The sequence below is a fragment of the Misgurnus anguillicaudatus genome, chromosome 1 (genome assembly GCF_027580225.2).
Source record: "Misgurnus anguillicaudatus chromosome 1, ASM2758022v2, whole genome shotgun sequence".
Lineage (NCBI taxonomy): Eukaryota > Metazoa > Chordata > Actinopteri > Cypriniformes > Cobitidae > Misgurnus > Misgurnus anguillicaudatus.
The window spans coordinates 28,669,742-28,688,908 of record NC_073337.2 but is presented as its reverse complement, the minus strand read 5'-3'; the positions used below and the strand labels follow the sequence as shown (position 1 = coordinate 28,688,908).

At 35.7% G+C, this 19,167-nt stretch overlaps 2 protein-coding genes and 1 non-coding gene across 14 annotated transcripts in view; all 3 read right to left on the bottom strand.

Moving 5' to 3' along the window:
* Nucleotides 1-506: 506 nt before the first annotated feature.
* ankrd16 (ankyrin repeat domain 16) lies at nt 507-4,338 on the bottom strand. The gene is made up of 7 exons (XM_055190934.2): nt 3,805-4,338; nt 2,389-2,609; nt 2,269-2,311; nt 2,075-2,183; nt 1,663-1,824; nt 962-1,040; nt 507-842 (listed from the first exon to the last, which is right to left on the bottom strand). Exons 1-7 carry the CDS (start codon nt 4,137-4,139, stop codon nt 688-690), a joined length of 1,104 nt encoding a protein of 367 aa, XP_055046909.2. The 5' UTR covers nt 4,140-4,338; the 3' UTR covers nt 507-687.
* On the bottom strand, nt 3,600-3,687 carry trnay-gua (transfer RNA tyrosine (anticodon GUA)). Its single transcript is given in 2 exon segments — nt 3,600-3,635; nt 3,651-3,687. It is a non-coding gene; the product is annotated as a tRNA-Tyr (tRNA).
* Nucleotides 4,339-7,046: 2,708 nt separating the features above from the next.
* pcloa (piccolo presynaptic cytomatrix protein a) overlaps nt 7,047-19,167 on the bottom strand; it is a 77,851-nt gene continuing 65,730 nt past the window's right edge. For 6 of the 12 annotated variants that reach the window (XM_055190929.2, XM_055190922.2, XM_055190924.2 and 3 more), the window contains 9 exons: nt 18,807-18,878; nt 18,269-18,512; nt 17,312-17,500; nt 14,892-15,041; nt 14,099-14,240; nt 13,877-13,935; nt 11,502-11,636; nt 10,102-10,247; nt 7,047-9,989 (listed from right to left, as the gene is read on the bottom strand). In XM_055190929.2, coding sequence (XP_055046904.2) covers nt 9,846-9,989; nt 10,102-10,247; nt 11,502-11,636; nt 13,877-13,935; nt 14,099-14,240; nt 14,892-15,041; nt 17,312-17,500; nt 18,269-18,512; nt 18,807-18,878 — 1,281 coding nt within the window. In that variant the 3' untranslated portion in view covers nt 7,047-9,845. Of the gene's footprint in view, nt 9,990-10,101; nt 10,248-11,501; nt 11,637-13,876; nt 13,936-14,098; nt 14,241-14,891; nt 15,247-17,311; nt 17,501-18,268; nt 18,513-18,806; nt 18,879-19,167 lie in introns of those variants that run through there. The other 6 variants (XM_055190925.2, XM_055190927.2, XM_055190928.2 and 3 more) reach the window with 6 other exon arrangements.

Genomic DNA, 19,167 nt, shown 5'->3' with positions numbered 1-19,167 from the left:
TTTATAATGTACAATTATAATGTACATCAAACAGATGCATTTATATTTAGACAAATCCTTTGAGTGGAGCACGGGATCTACAGTAGGTACAAAATGTTAATTTGGGTGTTAATGCGTTGCAAAAAAAATGTATTTTTATTATTGGTTCTGTGTACAAAGTAAATGTAAAAATACTGATTTGGGGGTAAATATTAGGGCTGGGAAAAGATCAATCGCGATCCATCGCATACAAAATAAAAGTGATCCTTGGCATAATATATGAGTGTGTGCTGTGTGTAATTATTAATTATTAAAAATCTGATGTGAATATATGTATGTGTGTGTGGTTTAATATACACAACAATTACACACAGCACACACACATATATCATGCAAAAAATAACCCACCTTGCATGCGACTAATCGCGACCAATCCCTTCCCAGCCCTAGTAAATATATATTTGTAACATGCATTTTTTTATTCTGGTGAACTCTTTAATAAAATACAAGCTTACTACTTAATATGTTTATTGACAGAACAAGATTATGTTTAGAGTGTAAAATAAACAAAAATAATGTAAAGATATTCATTTAATTATTCAGAAGGCTATAAAGTTTAGACATAAGTTTGCCACACCAGTTGCATAATTTTTTTTTATTTTGCTCATTATTCAAAGTAATAATTTATTTTTATTTATTTATGGCACTTTACATTTTTAAACTTTCAAAGACTTCTATGATGTTAGTTTTTTTGGCATACTGTCTGGCTGTATTGCCTGTATTGTCTTTGGTGTCTGGCAGTCCCATCTGTAGTAGCGTCCTAACAGTGTCTGCATGCTGGCCGATGCATGCCATGTGTAGCGCTGTAAAACAGACAAAAATGTTTGTACTTTGCTTTCTAAAGTAATATCCAAATTACAGCACAAGAATTTCTCAATAAGGTAACATGAAGTATTGTGAAACAAACCATAAAATGTCTTACCCGATCTTCCTTTTGTATCTCTTGCATGAAGATCTGCACCAAGGCCAAGCAGATGTTTTATAGTGTCTGTGTGACCTTCCTGAAAAGTGTTGAGATTAAATTAGTTTTTTTAACACTTTACATTTCTTTATGTACACTCACCTAAAGGATTATTAGGAACACATATTCAATTTCTCATTAATGCAATGATGTAATGATGTGGGGGATGTTTCCTTGGCCCGCTTTAGGCCCCTTAGTGCCAATTGGCCATCATTTAAATGCCACGGTCTATCTGAGCATTGTTTCTGACCATGTCCATCCCTTTATGACCAGCATGTATCCATCCTCTGATGGCTACTTCCAGCAGGATAATGCCACAAAGTCACAAAGCCCGAATTATTTCAAATTGGTTTCTTGAACATGACAATGAGTTCACTGTACTAAAATGGCCCCCACAGTCACCAGATCTCAACCCAATAGAGCATCTTTGGGATGTGGTGCCCTGGATGTGCATCCCACAAATCTCCATCAACTGCAAGATGCTATCCTATCAATATGGGACAACATTTCTAAAGAATGCCCTTAGCACCTTGTTGAATCAATGCCACGTAGAATTAAGGCAGTTCTGAAGGCGAAATGGGGTCAAACACAGTATTAGTATGGTGTTCCTAATAATCCTTTAGGTGAGTGTATAATGCAATGGGATGTTTATGTGTCATTACCTTAGCAGCATAGTGTAGTGCAGTCAACTCCAATTTTGTAGCTCTTGTGTTTACATCGATTCCTAGATTACGCACAAGAAATGACAGTGCATCATCCTGAGCAGTTACAGAGGCCTGGTGCAAAGGCTGCGTTCCGAGCACATCAACCGCTGAGGCAGATGCCTATGCACATCCATAAACAGACATATTAAACACCTATTTGCCCTCAAAATACTCATATACAGGGTGCAATTTAGATGCAAGAATATAAAGTCCGGGGGGGGGGGATAAACCCCCCATCCCCCCACTGGACATTATCCTGGCATATAACGGACAAAATAAAGATAATTTAATATAAGTCAAAATGTTGTCACGCAATAGTGCAAACAATACCCCCCCCCCCCCATATATTAGTATTGTATCTGTGCCTTACTTTGTGGTTCTCAAGAAGCAATTTAGCAATAGCTATGTGTCCATTCCTAATAGCATCCATAAATGGTGTGACTCCGCAACTATCCTTTTCATCAGGCTCATAGGAACACCTGAAATAATATGAAAACAGCATCAGAAGAAACATAAAAATGGATTCTGGATTACAAGACCCACATGCATATATTCAAATGTTACCTCTCAAGCAGAATCTTAACTGTATCCTCACAGCCGTGCAGAGCTAGAAACAGACATCATAACATTATACATAAACACATGACGCTAACACAAAAGTCTGAACTATCACAGTTCATATACCAGCAGTGTGAAGAGGTGTCCTTCCAGTTTTACTCTTTGTCTTCCAGACCTCAGGTTTGGCCAGTAGGAGGTGCTGTATAATGACTGGATCTCCTTCTCTACATGCAATGTGGAATGAGTTCCACCCGTCCTTATTCTGTACCACTGGGTCGGCACCGTGGTCCAGAAGCTCTGAAATGACGTCAAGGTTCCGTCGGGTGCAGGCCATCATGAGAGGAGTCCTAAAGAGGGTGGCCAGTGTTTAATGTGCACGTGTTACAAGTGTTGCGTATGCAGAGTTGTAGTGCATTGAAAACGATTGAATTGTGTCAAAGATTATAGGGGGTCCCCTAGCTAAGCAGCAAGTCCCCCATTATTAAAGGGTCACCGTGATTTCACAAAGTAAGATGTGATCCCAGATCAACGTTTTAATAAAAAAATTACCCTTAACCATTTTTATCCCATAAATTATTGTGAAATAATAGTTTGAGAAGAATTTTTAAAAGCCCCTTACCCAATTCTAAATCGAACAATCTGTCAATTCCTCCAGAAAACAGCGTGAGGCACACTTGAGAGTTTACATTTATTTCAAATTGAAATCTTTTGGATTAGTTTATTGTGAAATTGGGACAAATAATGGACAGTGCCGCTTTGTGGCAGCACAGCATGAGAAATTAAAAACTATAAATAATAATTTAAATAAAATAATTATTTAATAATTATTAATAATTTAAATTAATGTAGTATTTTAATTGTAATAAAAACCAGGGGACCCCCATAAAGCACAGGCATATAAATTAGGGGGGACCTCTGGTTTTTATTAAAATTAAAATACTACATGAATTTAAAATTCTTGTGCTGCGCTGCGACAAAGCACAACTGTCCATTATCTGTCCCAATGCTTATAGGAGGTCCGGGACCACCCCAGCCCCCCCTCTCAATTCGAACACTGCTAAAAAAACTTTAAATTAAGGGAATATTTATACTTATTATATTGATTACGTTCAAGCTTAACATTTAAGGTATACATTTTAGTATAATGTTTGTCTCTGTGAATCGAACTCACTACATTTATGGTGCTAACGCAATGCTTTACCTTTTCAGGTAACGGCATTAAATGTGCCTAATTGATGAATTATTGAACAAAGGCTTTGAAAATAATAATACATACTGGATTATGCACTCGGTTGCTACATACACGTAAAAAAATTAAATACTGAACAAAAAACTTTTCCTTCGAGCCGGATTCGAACCAGCGACCTAAGGATGACAGTGTTGAACCTCTACAGTCCTCCGCTCTACCAACTGAGCTATCGAAGGCGTTGAGCTTCAACGCAACATCCTGGCCACATATTCCCTCCCATACACGTGCTCTCTATATCCAAAATCTTTCAACATATAACGTTACTTCAACATATCACAATTTTTCCAACGTACCAGTCTGCTTTCTTCAAACTGTCTATTTTTGCACCTCTGGCAATGAGATATCGCACAGATTCATAATGACTCATGGAAGAAGCCTCGTGCAAAGCTCTCTTGTAGTCGTTGTTGTACACTTCAATGTCCATGTTTAACTCCTCTACTAGATAACGCAAAATGTCCAAATGTCCATATCTGGCGGCATAGTGCAAAAAAGTATCTCCCGATTTCCCAAAATGAGTATAGATAATAGATTGCTTGTTAGCATGTTGACTGAATTGCTGTTTAACTGTGCACAGATCTCCGTGTTGAACTGCTTTGATTAAATGCTTTAATGTGCTTTCATCCTCCATTTAGTTTAAAAAGAGAATGCTTAACAAATCGCATTAAATGTTAACAATGTCTAAAAAGTGCAGAAACCTTTAGTATGATTATAATATTTGAAGGAGTACGAGCACTAACGAGAAGCTTCAAAATAAAAGTCCAATTGTTGTCATTTAAAAAAAGTAATTTGAATTGGACGAATGATAGAGATAGAGATATAGATATAGCGATATAGATAAAGTCTTCCCTCCTCTATTTAGAGAGGATGCTAAACAAAGCGCATTAAATGTCTAAAAAGTGCATAAAGTCCTCCAGTATGATTATAATATTTGAATGAGTACGGGCATTAACGAGAAACTTCAAAATAAAAGTCAATTGGTCGTCATTTTAAAAAAGAAATCTGAACTGGATGAATGATAGGGAGATTAGATAATAGATAAAGTTATAGATAAAGTCTTCCGTCCTCCATTCGTTTAAATAAAGAATGCTAAACAAAGCGCATTAAATGTCTAAAAAGAGCTGAAACCTCCGGTATGATTATAATATTTGAAGAAGTAAGAGCATTAACGAGAAGCTTCAAAATAAAAGTCAAATTTTTGTCATTTTAAAATAGAAATTTGTATTTGACGAATGATAAAGAGATAGATATAGTCTTACGTCCTCCATTTAGTTTAAATAAAGAATTATTAACAAGACGCATTAAATGTTAACAATGGCTAAAATGCCCAAGAAATAGCACCCATAACAATGAGGCTTCAAAATAAAAGTCCCATAATTATAATTTTAAAGGGGACATATCTTAAAAATCAGACTTTTTCCATGTTTAAGTGCTATAATTGGGTCCACAGTGCTTCTATTAATCTAGAAAAATGTGTAAAATAACAACCCAGTAACTTAGTTTTGGTAAATCATTCTCTGCAAGCATGTCAAAAATAAGACATTGAAATTTGGCTCCCCTTGTGATGTCAGAAGGGGATAATGCCTCCCCTTAATCTGCACTGCCCAATCACAGCACTGCCATTTATTGCAGAGATCAAATCATTTGCATTTAAAAGGACACACCCCAAAATGGCACATTTTTGCTCATATGTACAAAGTTGCAATTTTAACATCATGTTATAATAAAGTAATAAATAATAAATCTATTATAAATCTATTATGGTATTTTAAGCTAGAACTTAACATACATACTCTGGGGCAGGCCCGGAGTGGGTAATCGGGAGAACCGGGAGGATTCCCGGTGGGCCGCTTCACTTTTGGGCCGGTCGAGTTTTTTTTTTTTTTTTTTTTTACATTTGTCACGTTAGTGAGTCTGTCTTCTCTTAAATGACACTTCACACGTTTCGCATTGACACTGCAGCGCGCAGCCTCTGCATGGGTTGTACCATGTGAAGGAGTTTTCCCCTCCCCTCCCACAGAGTTGGTTCGGTCCATAGCACGTCTTTTCCAAAACTTTTCTCCGGTAGGCTGGGCCCGCGCTACCGTAACAAAACGCGTCTGAGAGGAGGAGGGCGTAAAAAAACAGGTTGAAGAAAAAAGTCATTGTAGGAGGATGCTGCCAAATGTGCCAAACTTACAGATTTATTTTCAAGAGGACAAACAAAAGTGACAACAGGTAACTTAAAGAGAAATAAGCCTAGTAATGGTTAGCATTAGCAACGTAATTATTCGGCTAATAGGCCTACCGTTTTCAAACTATTTACAAGCCAACATTTTTTTTGTTAAAATATTAGCCTTTTGTGTATACATGCGATTCATAGACTTTGCAAATATTATGCAAGCAGTTTCTGAGCAGCAGATAAGCCAGTTCCCCGCTAAAAACGAGGAGGCAATGAGTAAACAATATGAATTAAAGTTATTTAACCCTCAGGTTGTGTTCAGAACCATATAACACCTTTTGTGTTCCCAGTCAAAAATGAGCAGCCTAAAAAAAGCTTATAAATCACTTTTTATGCTATATATTTACCCAATATTGGATTTAATATTTTTTGTCAAATTGTTTTCTTTTTTAATTAGGACTGGGTTTTATATTTCTATTTGCATCTGATTAATCATAGGCCTCATAGCATTAGCAATGCTAATAATTTATCAACCTTTCCTTGTGGAATAGACTCTAAACAGGGCTGGGTTGTTTTTGACCCATGGTGGGTAAATGTTGGACGGAACACACTGCTGGGTTGGAATTGACCCAATGCTGGGTTGTTTTAACCCGATTGTTGGGTTATTATAATCCATGGTTCCATAACAACAGCCCAACATTGGGTTATTTTTGGCCCAGCATTTGTTCTGTCCAATATTTACCCATTATGGGTCAAAAATAACACAGAGTGTAGAGGAATATTTTTGTTAACTTCTCATCTTAAGTGAAATATTATTTAACTTTTACCTTATTTGTTGAACCATGATATTAATAAAAACTATAGTAAGAGCTGAACTGTTGCTTTATTTATCCAATTTGAAAAAAGTGCTAATTTGGAATAACACTATGGAAAAAGTGGGCCGGTCTTGGGCCTGAAACTCCCGGGCTGAAAAGTGGCCCCACTCCGGCCCTGCTCTGGGGACACCAAAGATTTATTTTAAATTTTTAAAAAGTCTTGTGAAAGTCCCCTTTAAAATGGAATTGGATGGATAAAAGACAGACAGATATAGGGATATGAATTGTGTTTACAAAATAAGTGTGATAAATGGATAAATAGATAATGGATAGAAGGATAGATGGATAGATAGAAGTGTTTACAAAATAATTCACCTCCAGGAGAATTTTACATATATTATTTAATATTTAGATTTAGGGCAATAGCCTTTTATTACAGCACAATTTGCATAATTTATCAATACCGTTTGTGTACAACCACAAAAACCATGACAGTTAATTTTTTTTATCAGTTTACATTGAGTGGAAAACCAGACGGATTATACAAGCATATCTTTGTACAGTCAGCATACATATCCGATTGACTTTTCGTCGATTTTTTAATCTGTCTGTAAATAGAATCTGGACACAAAAATAGTATGAACAAACCACCAACAAAACATGCAACATCCAAAGTGAAAACACCACACGTTTCCTGATTCTACTCGAGTCAGCATAAGGTCAGCTTCTGTTCTTTATTATTATACATGGTTAAATTTGTGTCTGTTGTGCAGATCAAGTCCAGTTCATCAGAGGCTTGTATGGGAAAAGCTTTTACTCTAGTGCATGTACAACATGTAACACACAGATCAATTCACAATCGCTCTGTACCTTTCCCCACACACGTGCTCTTTGTTGAACCACAAAACTAATTGAAGATCCTATCTGTACAAAAGAAAACTATTTTATTTACATGGCTTTTTTTATTGAATTACTTTTTTGGGGTGAAAGTGAGATTCGAGCATGCTCTGATTATTCAAAGGAGGCTGCATTGATTAATGTATGAATGATTATTTGTTCAAATGACTGCTTTTTATATATGCATTAATCGCATCTAACTATAAACATAAAAATGAATAACACACATTCTGGCAGGTCAGAATATATAGTGAAAGCTGAGCATTTTTATAGCTAATGCATTGAGTAAACACAGATTGTATTTGTATTTCTAGACACTGTGGTTGGATGGTTGCAGTGGCCTATGACGAACACAACATGACTTGTCTGCTATGGTCACATTTATGTACACTTAAATAACTAGCGTATGTAGGTTAATATCACCTTTTCATTTTTCCTCATTGTTACATAAACTCAAAATAGCAAAAAAAATCAAACAAGCATTAAGCAAAAGATACAACCAAATATATAAAAACAAACAATATTTATCAAGTGAAAAAAGCTTACAAAAATAAAAAAGAGTCCTTATTCATGTTCTCGGACCGCTTAATGATCAGTACACTAGATGCGTTTTAAATTGCATAGAATAACATACACAGAACCTGTGGATTTTGGTAGTTTGGCACAGGTTAAAAGTTTAAGACTATATTTAGGTCTCAAACCCTTAACCTTGGATAATTATGAGAGATTTTGATGTTGCCTGACATGGAAAAGCTATACTGGGTTATGTGTTATTTAAAAGCATAAAAAAATCACAATAATGGCATTGCATGGTGAGGTGGCCACACAGTTCGTAAAGTATGAGATTAAGTGCTCAGCATCTTTCAAATATGTAAACTAAAAAGATCATTGCAGCTATCCACAATAATTGATTAAATTAAATGAATAAATTGTGATGTCATCACCCTGATCCTCATTGTTATCGCCCTTGATCTAAGCATCAAGCCTTTGAGATCAAAGATCAGCCTGCTTAGACCAAAGATCAGCCAATAACATTTACGTATTACAAGGCTATTCACAAATGCCTCATCAAAACCTGAGTGTTTAAGAGTTTGTTTTATAATAAAACATAATAGATATATTGTATCAGATATATGAGATATATTTAAACTCAAATCATTGAGAAACCAAGAGTGTGTTGTGTATTACCAGTATGTTCGACGATAATGCATGGATGCCTATTTTTTAAACAAAGCTCTACCAGCCATTACATTCTTAAGATGCTAAACACGAAGTGCAAATCATGTACTGTAACATTTCAACCGATGCTTCGAATTAGAGATTGATATACATATGCTGTCACATTCATCAAATGAGATAACAAACGAACAGGTCTTTTCAATTTCTTTCAATCGATCCTATTAATTTCCCACAATGCACTGTTTTTAGCTCAGCAGGACAAAAGAGACTTTATTTGAACTTAGTTGTATCACACAGAAAACTACTTCTGTGATCTTAAAGGATGAATTACCATACTAGCACAACGTATCATCACAACACCCAATAAATCATATTTCATTCATTTATATCCATCTATATAATATACCATAAAATACTCTTCTAGACCATTTATAATATGATTTAAATATCTGTTCTGTCAACACATAATAACATCTGGAGAAAAGAAATGATAAATATTACGGATGCACCGATACAAAATGGCAGATATTCGATTACTTACTCTACCGATATCGAAACGTACCGATAATTTTGCTTTTTACTCCTAGCATGAGTTCTGATGTATTTTTCCACCCATTTGTTTGCCAGTATATAATCTGCCCTGATCATTGGTTGTTTTGGAACAATTGTCCGACACCGATTATATCGGTCGATACCGATTATAAACCGATATATCGGTGCATACGTGATAAATATCTTAAACTAAATTAATCTCTATCATATAAAAATAACATATATGATATCTGTCTTTATCCTTCATCTGTAAATAATGACAATTATAATTTTCTTATATAATTTGATGCACAAACAACTGACTTGGCTCCAAATAATAATATAAACAAACTTTTAGAAATAAATAGTTAAACTTTCATTCTAGCATCTAACTCCGTATTGTGGTGCTATTTTACATACGGCGGTAAAGTTTAAATTAAAGTTTAAGTGCGATTGTGAAAAAAGTATGCTTAAAAATGTGGTCTACGCACATATGCGCCTGAATCAGTTCTGCACCTGCAAGAGGGTTTTCTAACTTTCAGATCAGATCACCTTCTGGTAAACACTGTTATACACCTGTTTCTCCATGTCTTGGGTTAACACAATCACACGTGCCTGTGCAACTGAGTAGCCAAGTCCGTCCCTGTGTCGGCCCTCGAAATTCAACCTCAAGTTTAGTCCCGAAGAGTTTAGCGGAGATGTGAGACTCCGCTTCCCGGTCCGGTTCTTCTTACGCCTCATCCACTCGCCGTGTTTAGGAGTGGATCTGAGCTGTGCTGGCCAGCAGCTTGTGCCAGCTCACCACCCGTTTCCGCAGGTCCACCTTATCCAGCCACACGTAGGCCTCGCCGATCAGGGTCTTCTTTACGAACTTGCCACCGTTTGAAACCAGAAACAGCTGGGGGGATAAGAATCACATGTTTGATGTGGGGGTAATTAAAACACCTCTATGTAGTGTGGAGCGCCCTCTGGTGGAGAAGCATTGCTTTGCTTGACTATACAGTACGTACCTGAATAGAATGACCAGTTGGGTTCATGCAGAAGCGAAAGGTTTCGTTGAAAGACGGCTCTCGATCGTGACGACACACCCTGGTCTTCTTTTTGATTATCCTCTTTTGGGTGGCCACATTTACCACATAGAGCTTCACATACAGGTCTGTAAAAACCATTAGCGAGATGTATTTTACTATATGCATACAAACACACATCTGCATATGTTTAAACATCTTTTTGATGTGCTAACGTTACGGTAGTCAACTGTCTGACAACGCTATAGATACAAGTCAGAAAAAAATAGTAAAAAAAATTGTCCCACCCTGTCACTAGGGCTATACCTTTTAAAAATATCCTAGTATGTACCATTTAGCTACAGATATTTATACATTTGGTACCAGTATGTACTGGTGAGGTACTAATATGTGGGTGATTCTCACGAAACCATTGAAACACCACGGCAGTAATGATTTTAGCTTTAAAATGTGTAATATAGTAACATTAAAAAGCATCAGAATTAACACAATACTGTGTTCTACCTTGCACAATGTGTGATTTCAACATAAGAATTTATAATTGTAAATTTTATCTCATTTTCTGCTGAAATTCTCATTACCGCAATGTGTCCGGCTGTGTTTGAACATGCGTTATGTTGTAATCAAATTAACACAAAAATATTAAGAAAAAAAATAAATGGATGTTTTGCTAGACTACTTTAGATGACAGAAAAAGTATTTACTGAATATTCATGTATAATAATAATGAAGAAAAATTAGGAAAATGATGTGTCCATGCCTGATGTTCTCATCCTCCGCAACACTTTTTGAGAACAGTTCAAGCACACATACAGAATTTTAATAAAGTTTGATTTTGAGTGACCAAGCACATGGACCAGATACTTCAAGATGGCTACCAGGTAAGATCATTTTTTTACAGTTAATTTGAAATATTGTCTTGTCAGAATGCTTACACGACATTTTGATTATCATTACCGCAACAGATGCTTATTAAATGTTAATTTAATTAATAGAAGCATAATACTTTGATTTTAAATGCATGTGCAGAATCTCCAAATTATGTTCTTTCAGGTTTGTCATGTCATTTTGAAAATATGTCAGTGTTGATGTTTTCTGACTGTTGCGGTAATGAGATTTTTTAGGACTAATTTTTAAAATTATGTTACAAAAAGTGTTAAATGATAAGTAAAAGTTTTTAAATTAATGTTCCCATTTACTCCAGACTTTGTTTTTCAATGTCTGGTGGGAAAAAAGTTAATTTAAGCAATTTTTACATTTTCATGCTTGACATTTTTAAAACCAAGTTTTCGTGAGAATCACCCATGCACTCTTTAATACCAATAAGTACCTCTGAGATATTAATATCATTTTTTTCCGCATAAGATGAGACAACTTGATACCTGGTAGGTGGTCAGGAGACTTGAATTTGTATGTGATGTTCCTGCACTGTAGAATCTCAAGCACCAGGTGTTCTCCTTCTGTTTTCATCTCCTTTTTTAGGGCGATCTTGATCTCTCCCACCACCTGAGTTTTACCTAAAAAACACACAAAAACTGTTAATCTCAATATTTTAAAGTCTGGGTCAAGTCAACATTTACAGTACTGTAGTTAAAGTAGTACTTTGGAAAACCAGTTGTATCAGTGGGTAAATAAAATGGTACAAGAATGTTGTAACGTAACATTAGTTAAAGGGATAGTTCACTTTAAAATGAAAATTCTGTCATCATTTACTCATCCTCATGTTGTTCTAAACTTTTTAAACTTTTTTCTAAACATCCTTATGTTGTTCTATGAATTTCTTTTTTTCTAATGAACACAAAAGAAGATATTTTGAGAAATGATGGGAAACAAACAGCAGCAAGCGACCATAGACTTCCATAGTAGGAATACAAAAATATGATGGAATGTAATGGGTAACGTCAACTTTGTGCTTACCATCATTTATCAAAATATTCTTTTAGTCATTTATCACAATACTTCCAAAATATTTTTTTCCTACTATGGAAGTCAATGGTCACTTACTGCTGTGTGCTTACCATAATTTGTGTTCATCAGAAAAAAAAATCATTCAGGTTTAGAACAACATGAGGATGTGTAAATTATGACAGAACTCTCATTTTAAAGTGAACTATTCCTTTAATGCACTAACATGAACAATTTTATGGACATTAACCTTTATTAACAAAGATTATTAAATGCTGAGATTATTATATTGTTCGTTGTTTGTTCATGTTAGCATTTACTAATGTTAACAAATAAAACGTTATTGTAAAGTGTTACCAATAAAATAATTAGGGGTGTAAGAAAATACTGATACATATGTGAGTATCATGAAATTTTGTTTGGCAATATTTTACCGATTCCCAAAAATGCAATTTCAATATATATTTTATTCAATTTTTTTACATCCCGCTTACAACATAGCATTTTTTTCTTATCTCTAAATTTATACAGTGACAGGAAGTACTAACATAGGGAATTTTTTTTGGCTAAGATTTGCATATGATGAAGTGTTCTCAATCACAGCTTTCCTAAAATTATATCCTATTATATGCCTAAAAAAAAGAGGAAATCCCCAACTCTATTTTCTTGCTTTACAGTAACGCAATGTATTTCAACACATTGCAGCACAATGTATCGTGATACGTAGCCCTAAAAATATAATACATTCTTATTCAATTTCAGTTAATTTTCCCGATCAACAATCGCAGCTTGTTAACCATTAACCGATAACACAGTAAAAACAATACAAACATTTAATTGATGCGCATGTAACGCGTGATTCACGCGAATCGCGCAAGTTAAAAAAAACGTTAACCAATCAGGAGCTTGCTCTAGTAGTGACGTGATAACGATGTAGCAAGCAGAGGCAGAAATACAAAAGGACAAAATCATTGTTGCTGTATGGGGATACCCAGAGCTGTACGACACACATCTTCATATTTTTATAATAAACAGGAATAAAAAGGATCTTGCTTGGAAGAAAGAGATCTATAAATAAATAAAAAAATAAATAAATAAATAAATAAATAAATAAATATATATATATATATATATATATATATATATATATATATATATATATATATATATATATATATATATATATATATATATATATATATATATATATATATATATACGACACATCTTCATATTTTTATAATAAACAAGAATAAAAAGGATCTTGCTTGGAAGAAAGAGATCTATAAATAATTAAATAAATAAATAAATAAATAAATATATATAAATATATATATATATATATATATATATATATATATATATATATATATATATATATATATATATATATATATATATATATATATGCGTCTGCATTTCACGTGCAAATGACATGAATTTGACGCACAAATTAATCGAGTTAACTCAAAATGTTCAAGCGTCCAACTAGTTGTGAATAGTGCAATTTATCCGCTCCATTGACGTCTGGTGTAAACGCACACGGACCGCACCATCTTGCGCAAACATGCGCGTCTCCATGCAGCTTCCATGCCATACTTTAAGCACGGACACATATCGGTACAAATAATTTCTCATACAAATGATTACTTTACCAGACCGTCAGGGATAATTCGTGTCATTTACAGGCCATTCACAAATAAGTATAAAAAGTGGCGAAATGTCTGAAAGCATGTGTCGAAACGCACCGTGCAGTAACAATTTTTTTTACTGATAATATTAATCGTTCGTGGTTAATATGAACATCCTACAACAGACACAAACATCACACATAAAATCATACAAATATTACCCTCTGGGTCTTCATGAACAGATTTCACCGCGTCTGTGCCGTTTGGAATCTTCCCGCTACTAATAAACAACATCAGGTTACAGTAAGCATGTGGTTAAAACTCACGAGCAATTAAATAAAATAATATTTTGTGACTTACATACCAACACTTTCACCAGCATAAAGAAAATAAAACATTGTTTCATCTACGACTTTACAAATATATTTAAAGAAAGCACTTACAATCTAGGAACCTGGAAAATGGCACTATCCACCGCATTGGTCCCGCCCTCTTCATCCAATAGGCTGAAGGCACTGCCACTCAAACCGCTGTCCAATGAGGCTGCAGTAACAGGAGCATCACCAGATCGGTGGCTGCGGGATGCTGTTTTTAAATAGCGGACTATATGAGTTGCATGAGTAACATTTACTATTGGCCTAACTACTGGTGCCTGGCGACTATTATAGTAAGTGAAGGAGCAGGGGTTGATTTCCACGCATTCACCCCAACAAACACACACACATATATATATATAGATCCACTGGTAACATTTAAAGAAAGCGTGACCACACATCATACATGAAAGGAAATATCACAGCACAGAGATATGCTAAGCACACATCACATGACAGAAGCAAAAGCTTAGACAGACATAACAAATTAAATCATGTTTATTAGTAATCCACGTGTTTATTTTAATTGTTTAACTATTTATATTGGGGATTTTAGTGTGTTGGTACGATGTTGAGTGCTTGAAAGATTGAGTGATGGGTGATGGTTGGATGTGGGTGATTTCGGCACGTAATTCATGCACACAGTCTTTTCCAAACAGACTCGGCAACGGTAACACCAGGGGTAGGGTCTCTTTATATTTAGGCGTCCTGGTTTTAGCACGTTGCGAGACTGCTGAACCAGACTGCGACTCGCTGCATGAATTTCCTGTGATTGGTTCTCGCTATACAGATGTGCGTTAGTAACTCAACATCCTCTCTCTCTCTCTCTCTTGCACATCGGCAATCACACGAGAACTCTCACCTCCGTCCGGCTGCGGCCTCTCTTCCGACAAGGCTTTCCTGAGGGTCAGGTGACGGCCGGCAGGGATCTCATTGGATGGGGCTGCCTGAACGGTGAGCACACCGGCTACGCTGTGCCTGTGTTGCCTCTGGTCGAGGCGGCCATTTTGGGCTGGGGCCATATACCGGCCACGATGAGGGAGAGGGTCAGGAGAGGGGAGAAGGGGGGCGAGATGGAGACTCAGAGTATGAACTCGTCACAACACGGACACCACCAGCTTTTACTGTAGGTCAAAGTCACATGCAGCCCCAGCGCGCACGCACGCCCGGGCTCGGGTTTTGTGCGTCGACTGAGGTGCAGTGTAGGCCAGCGAGAGCTGCGGAGAGAGTGGAGGCAGGGTGGGATGGTGCTTTGAGGAGCGGGCGGTGGCCACATGCACGGCCATGTCGGTGGGCAGAGGGGTAGCTGCTGAAAAGCCGGCCATTTGGGATAAAACACAACTCATAAATAAGGGGACAAATAATAAGGTATTTAAATTAAAAGGGGCTGGACTAAGGCTCCGGTGGGAAAAATGGGATGCTTAATGTCAGGGATGTCTTACTTTGGATCATGTGGTTCTTAACTTTTAATAATGTGGTAAGCTAAGCTGTTTTCATTTAAAATAACTTAAGAGGAGGAAATGCACAGGTAACCGGAGAAGTCCGCATTGGCATCTTTTACTTTGGCATCTTATTGAAGCCTGGGAGAATCAAAATGTTACCAGAATAGGTAAGAAATATTTTTTAACATTTGAGCACTAGTTTAGGTCAAAACAGAAAGTTTTACTTTTAAAGTTTACCATTCATTAACATTTATAAAACCACATTTAAGACACACAGTTATCAGTTTTTGTTTTCCCTGGGAATCGATTCTATGTCCTTGGTGTTACTACTGAGCTAAATTCAGCTCAATTTTGTATTTGTAGTATATATATATATATCAAAAATCAATCGCAATTAATAATTTACAAAATAAAAGCTTATTATGTTTGTGTGCACTGTTATTCATTTATTTATTTATTTAAATTATTTTAAAGTTGTCAAAAGATTAATCGCAATTAATCATATACAAAATAAAAGCTTATGTGTGTGCACTGTTATTCATTTATTTATTTATTTTAAAGTTGTCAAAAGATTAATCGCAATTAATCATATACAAAATAAAAGCTTGTTATGTGTGTGTGTACTGTTATACATTTATTTATTTGTATTATTTTAAAGTTGTCAAAAGATTAATCGCAATTAATCATATACAAAATAAAAGCTTGTTATGTGTGTGTGCACTGTTATTCATTCATTTATTTATTTTAAAGTTGTCAAAAGATTAATCGCAATTAATCATATACAAAATAAAAGCTTGTTATGTGTGTGTGTACTGTTATTCATTTATTCAATTATTTAAAAGTTGTCAAAAGATTAATCGTAATTAATCATATACAAAATAAAAGCTTGTTATCTGTGTGTGCACTGTTATTAATTAATTAATTTATTTTTAAAGTTGTCAAATTATAAATCGCAATTAATCATATACAAAATAAAAGCTTGTTATGTGTGTGTGCACTGTTATACATTTATTTATTTGATTTTAAAGTTGTCAAAAGATTAATCGCAATTAATCATATACAAAATAAAAGCTTGTTATGTGTGTGCACTGTGTGTAATGCTTTTATGTATTTAAGAAACAATTATATATATAATTTATGTATTTATTTATTTATTATTATTTTTTAAATATGCATACATTAGATTTTTTTTAATTAACATTTTTCCATAACATGTTTGTATGTGTGTATTTATATGTATATAATAATAACACACAATACACACAGAAATATATTATGCAAACACAAACTTTTATTTTGTATGCGATTAATCGTCATTAATCTTTTGAAAACCCTAAAATAAATAAATGATATAAATTAGGGATGCCCAGATACAAAATGTCTTTTTTAAAAAAAAAAAGAATTTTATAGTTTGCTCTTTACTTTTTTATTTTTAAATGCTTTTATCTGCCGATACCGATTATTGGCCGATATAGCTGTGCATTCGTAATAAAAACCAATAGGTATTCCATAGATGGTTAATAGTAGTTTAGCTCGGTTAATTATTTATTGGTTTATTATTTATTAGCTTGACTGTAGACAATAAATATTTAATGAGACTTCTTATGAAAATGTGACAATGTATTAATAGGAACAGTATTGTCCCAGTATGTTTGTGTACCGAGGAGGAGGACATAATGTAAGCAGACTGTGACTACACGGGGTATTAGAGGAAGATATAAGGGAGAAAACAGAAAAAAATAGGGAAAATCAAACAATAACAGGGAGGAAAACAAACAGAAGAAGGAACAGATGAGTGCGGAGGCAGCCATGCTGTGGAGGTTTTATTTGCGTCGTTTACTTGGTTGCTGGCGAGGCTGCGGGCCGGCAGCTTCGGACGTCGCAGCGGCATTGTCAAGGTGTGCCCGGGCCGTGCCGTTTTTGCCGTGAGCACGGGGGACTCCGCGGGGACGGGCTTGGCCCTCGGAGAGGGACGGCTTGGATGTGCCGGGGCTACTGTGAGATTTCTCAATAGTGGGGACCTGCGTGTCTAAAACAACCAAAACCGAATTACACAAGCTGCTTTAGCCTTACTGCTGTCTTATTTGATCTATTTATATTCTAGTTAAACTAGTCAGGTTGAGTCTCCATCTGAAACAGCTGATGTAATACTTAAAGTCCAACTACTGTGCCCTAGTTAGCATCTTGACAGGCTGCTTTCTGCCTTTTCGGCCCTGTCACACCCTGCGTGAGGTGGCTGGAGTGAAGCGCTGGTGAGCTCAGCGCTGTCGTGATCTAAACACACATATACAGTATGGAGAGCAGGAAGCCAAAGCTAGGAAGCTTGAGTAATATAGGATGGAGAGATCACGTGAAGACAGAAAGAAAGTAGAGAGAGCGAATAGAAATGACAGCAAGAGGGATGAACAGAGCGCAGAAGACGGAAAGACTGAAACGATGCAAAAAATCTTTTTCTTGATCAGTATTTTGGTCTTGATATCCCTTAAACAAAATTGTCCTTATTGAAAGAAAAATTTCAGAGGTCACATCATTAATACATTTAGTAAATAGCAACTAGGGCTATACATTTCCAAAATGATTAAAAATATAATCCAAAAAGAAAGGGGGGAGCACTGGACTGAGCTGTTGGTTGCAATTCACAAACTCACCACTAGAGGCTGCTAAAATTTACAAAGTGCCCCTTTAGGTCTAAATAAACTTGCTTTGTACTGTACAAAAACTGATTAAGAAAAAGATTTATTTGGTGTGAAAAAGTGAGAGACATCGCAGACTGATGGCATGCGGTGTTCGCTCCTACCCTTGGCAGGGTCGGGGAAGATGCCGTGACTACGACTCTTGATAACAGAGGATTTTGGAGAGTCTTCCTTGCTGTGGCTGGAGGTTTTGGGTGAGCTTCCGTGACCTCCGGGAGGTTTGGGCGAATGCTGGCGGCTCTGTCCCGAGTGAGAGCGACGATGATGTTCACCTTCGCTTTGCTCCTTCAGAGGCAGCCATCGTGGGACGTTGTCCAGTTGAGATGTGTTTGACAGGTCAATCAGCACCTAAACATCCACAAACAAAGATAATGCAGAAGATTTTCAAATAAAACAATGTGACTTCATACACATACCAAGTCAGCAAAATTATACAGTTTTGGGATGGGACTCCAGGTCATTTTTTTTATTTCATGAATACCAAACTGTTAACTTGGGTATCCAAATGATAAAAAAATACATTTTAATTGAATTTTATTTTCCTGGGACAGTTTTTCCAGTGTTAATGTCTGACACTGGATTCAATGGATGTAAACAGAAACAGACCTTTAGTCTTTAAAGTGCTTTAAATGAACCTCTCACCTCTCCCAAAAAGTCATTGGCGGAGCTTTTGTCATAGTCCCAAACACTGACCTCCAATGTCTTCTTTTTCAGCTAAACACACATCACAACACATCATCAATAACAATCACAATCATCATCTCAATTTCTGTTTCATTTTTATTTGTAAATATCCGCAAAGGTATGCTAAATAAAATACATCTGCCAAATAAAAGCATCTGCCAAATCTAAATGTAAAACAAAATAAAATTACTAAAAAGGAAAACTTTTGGATATAGACAGAGAATATATTGAGTTAACAAACTGGTAACTGGTGCGAATATGCGTCAGATTTCAATTGTCAAGCTGCATGTTTTTTACCCGGTTAATGAAGATTTGCTAA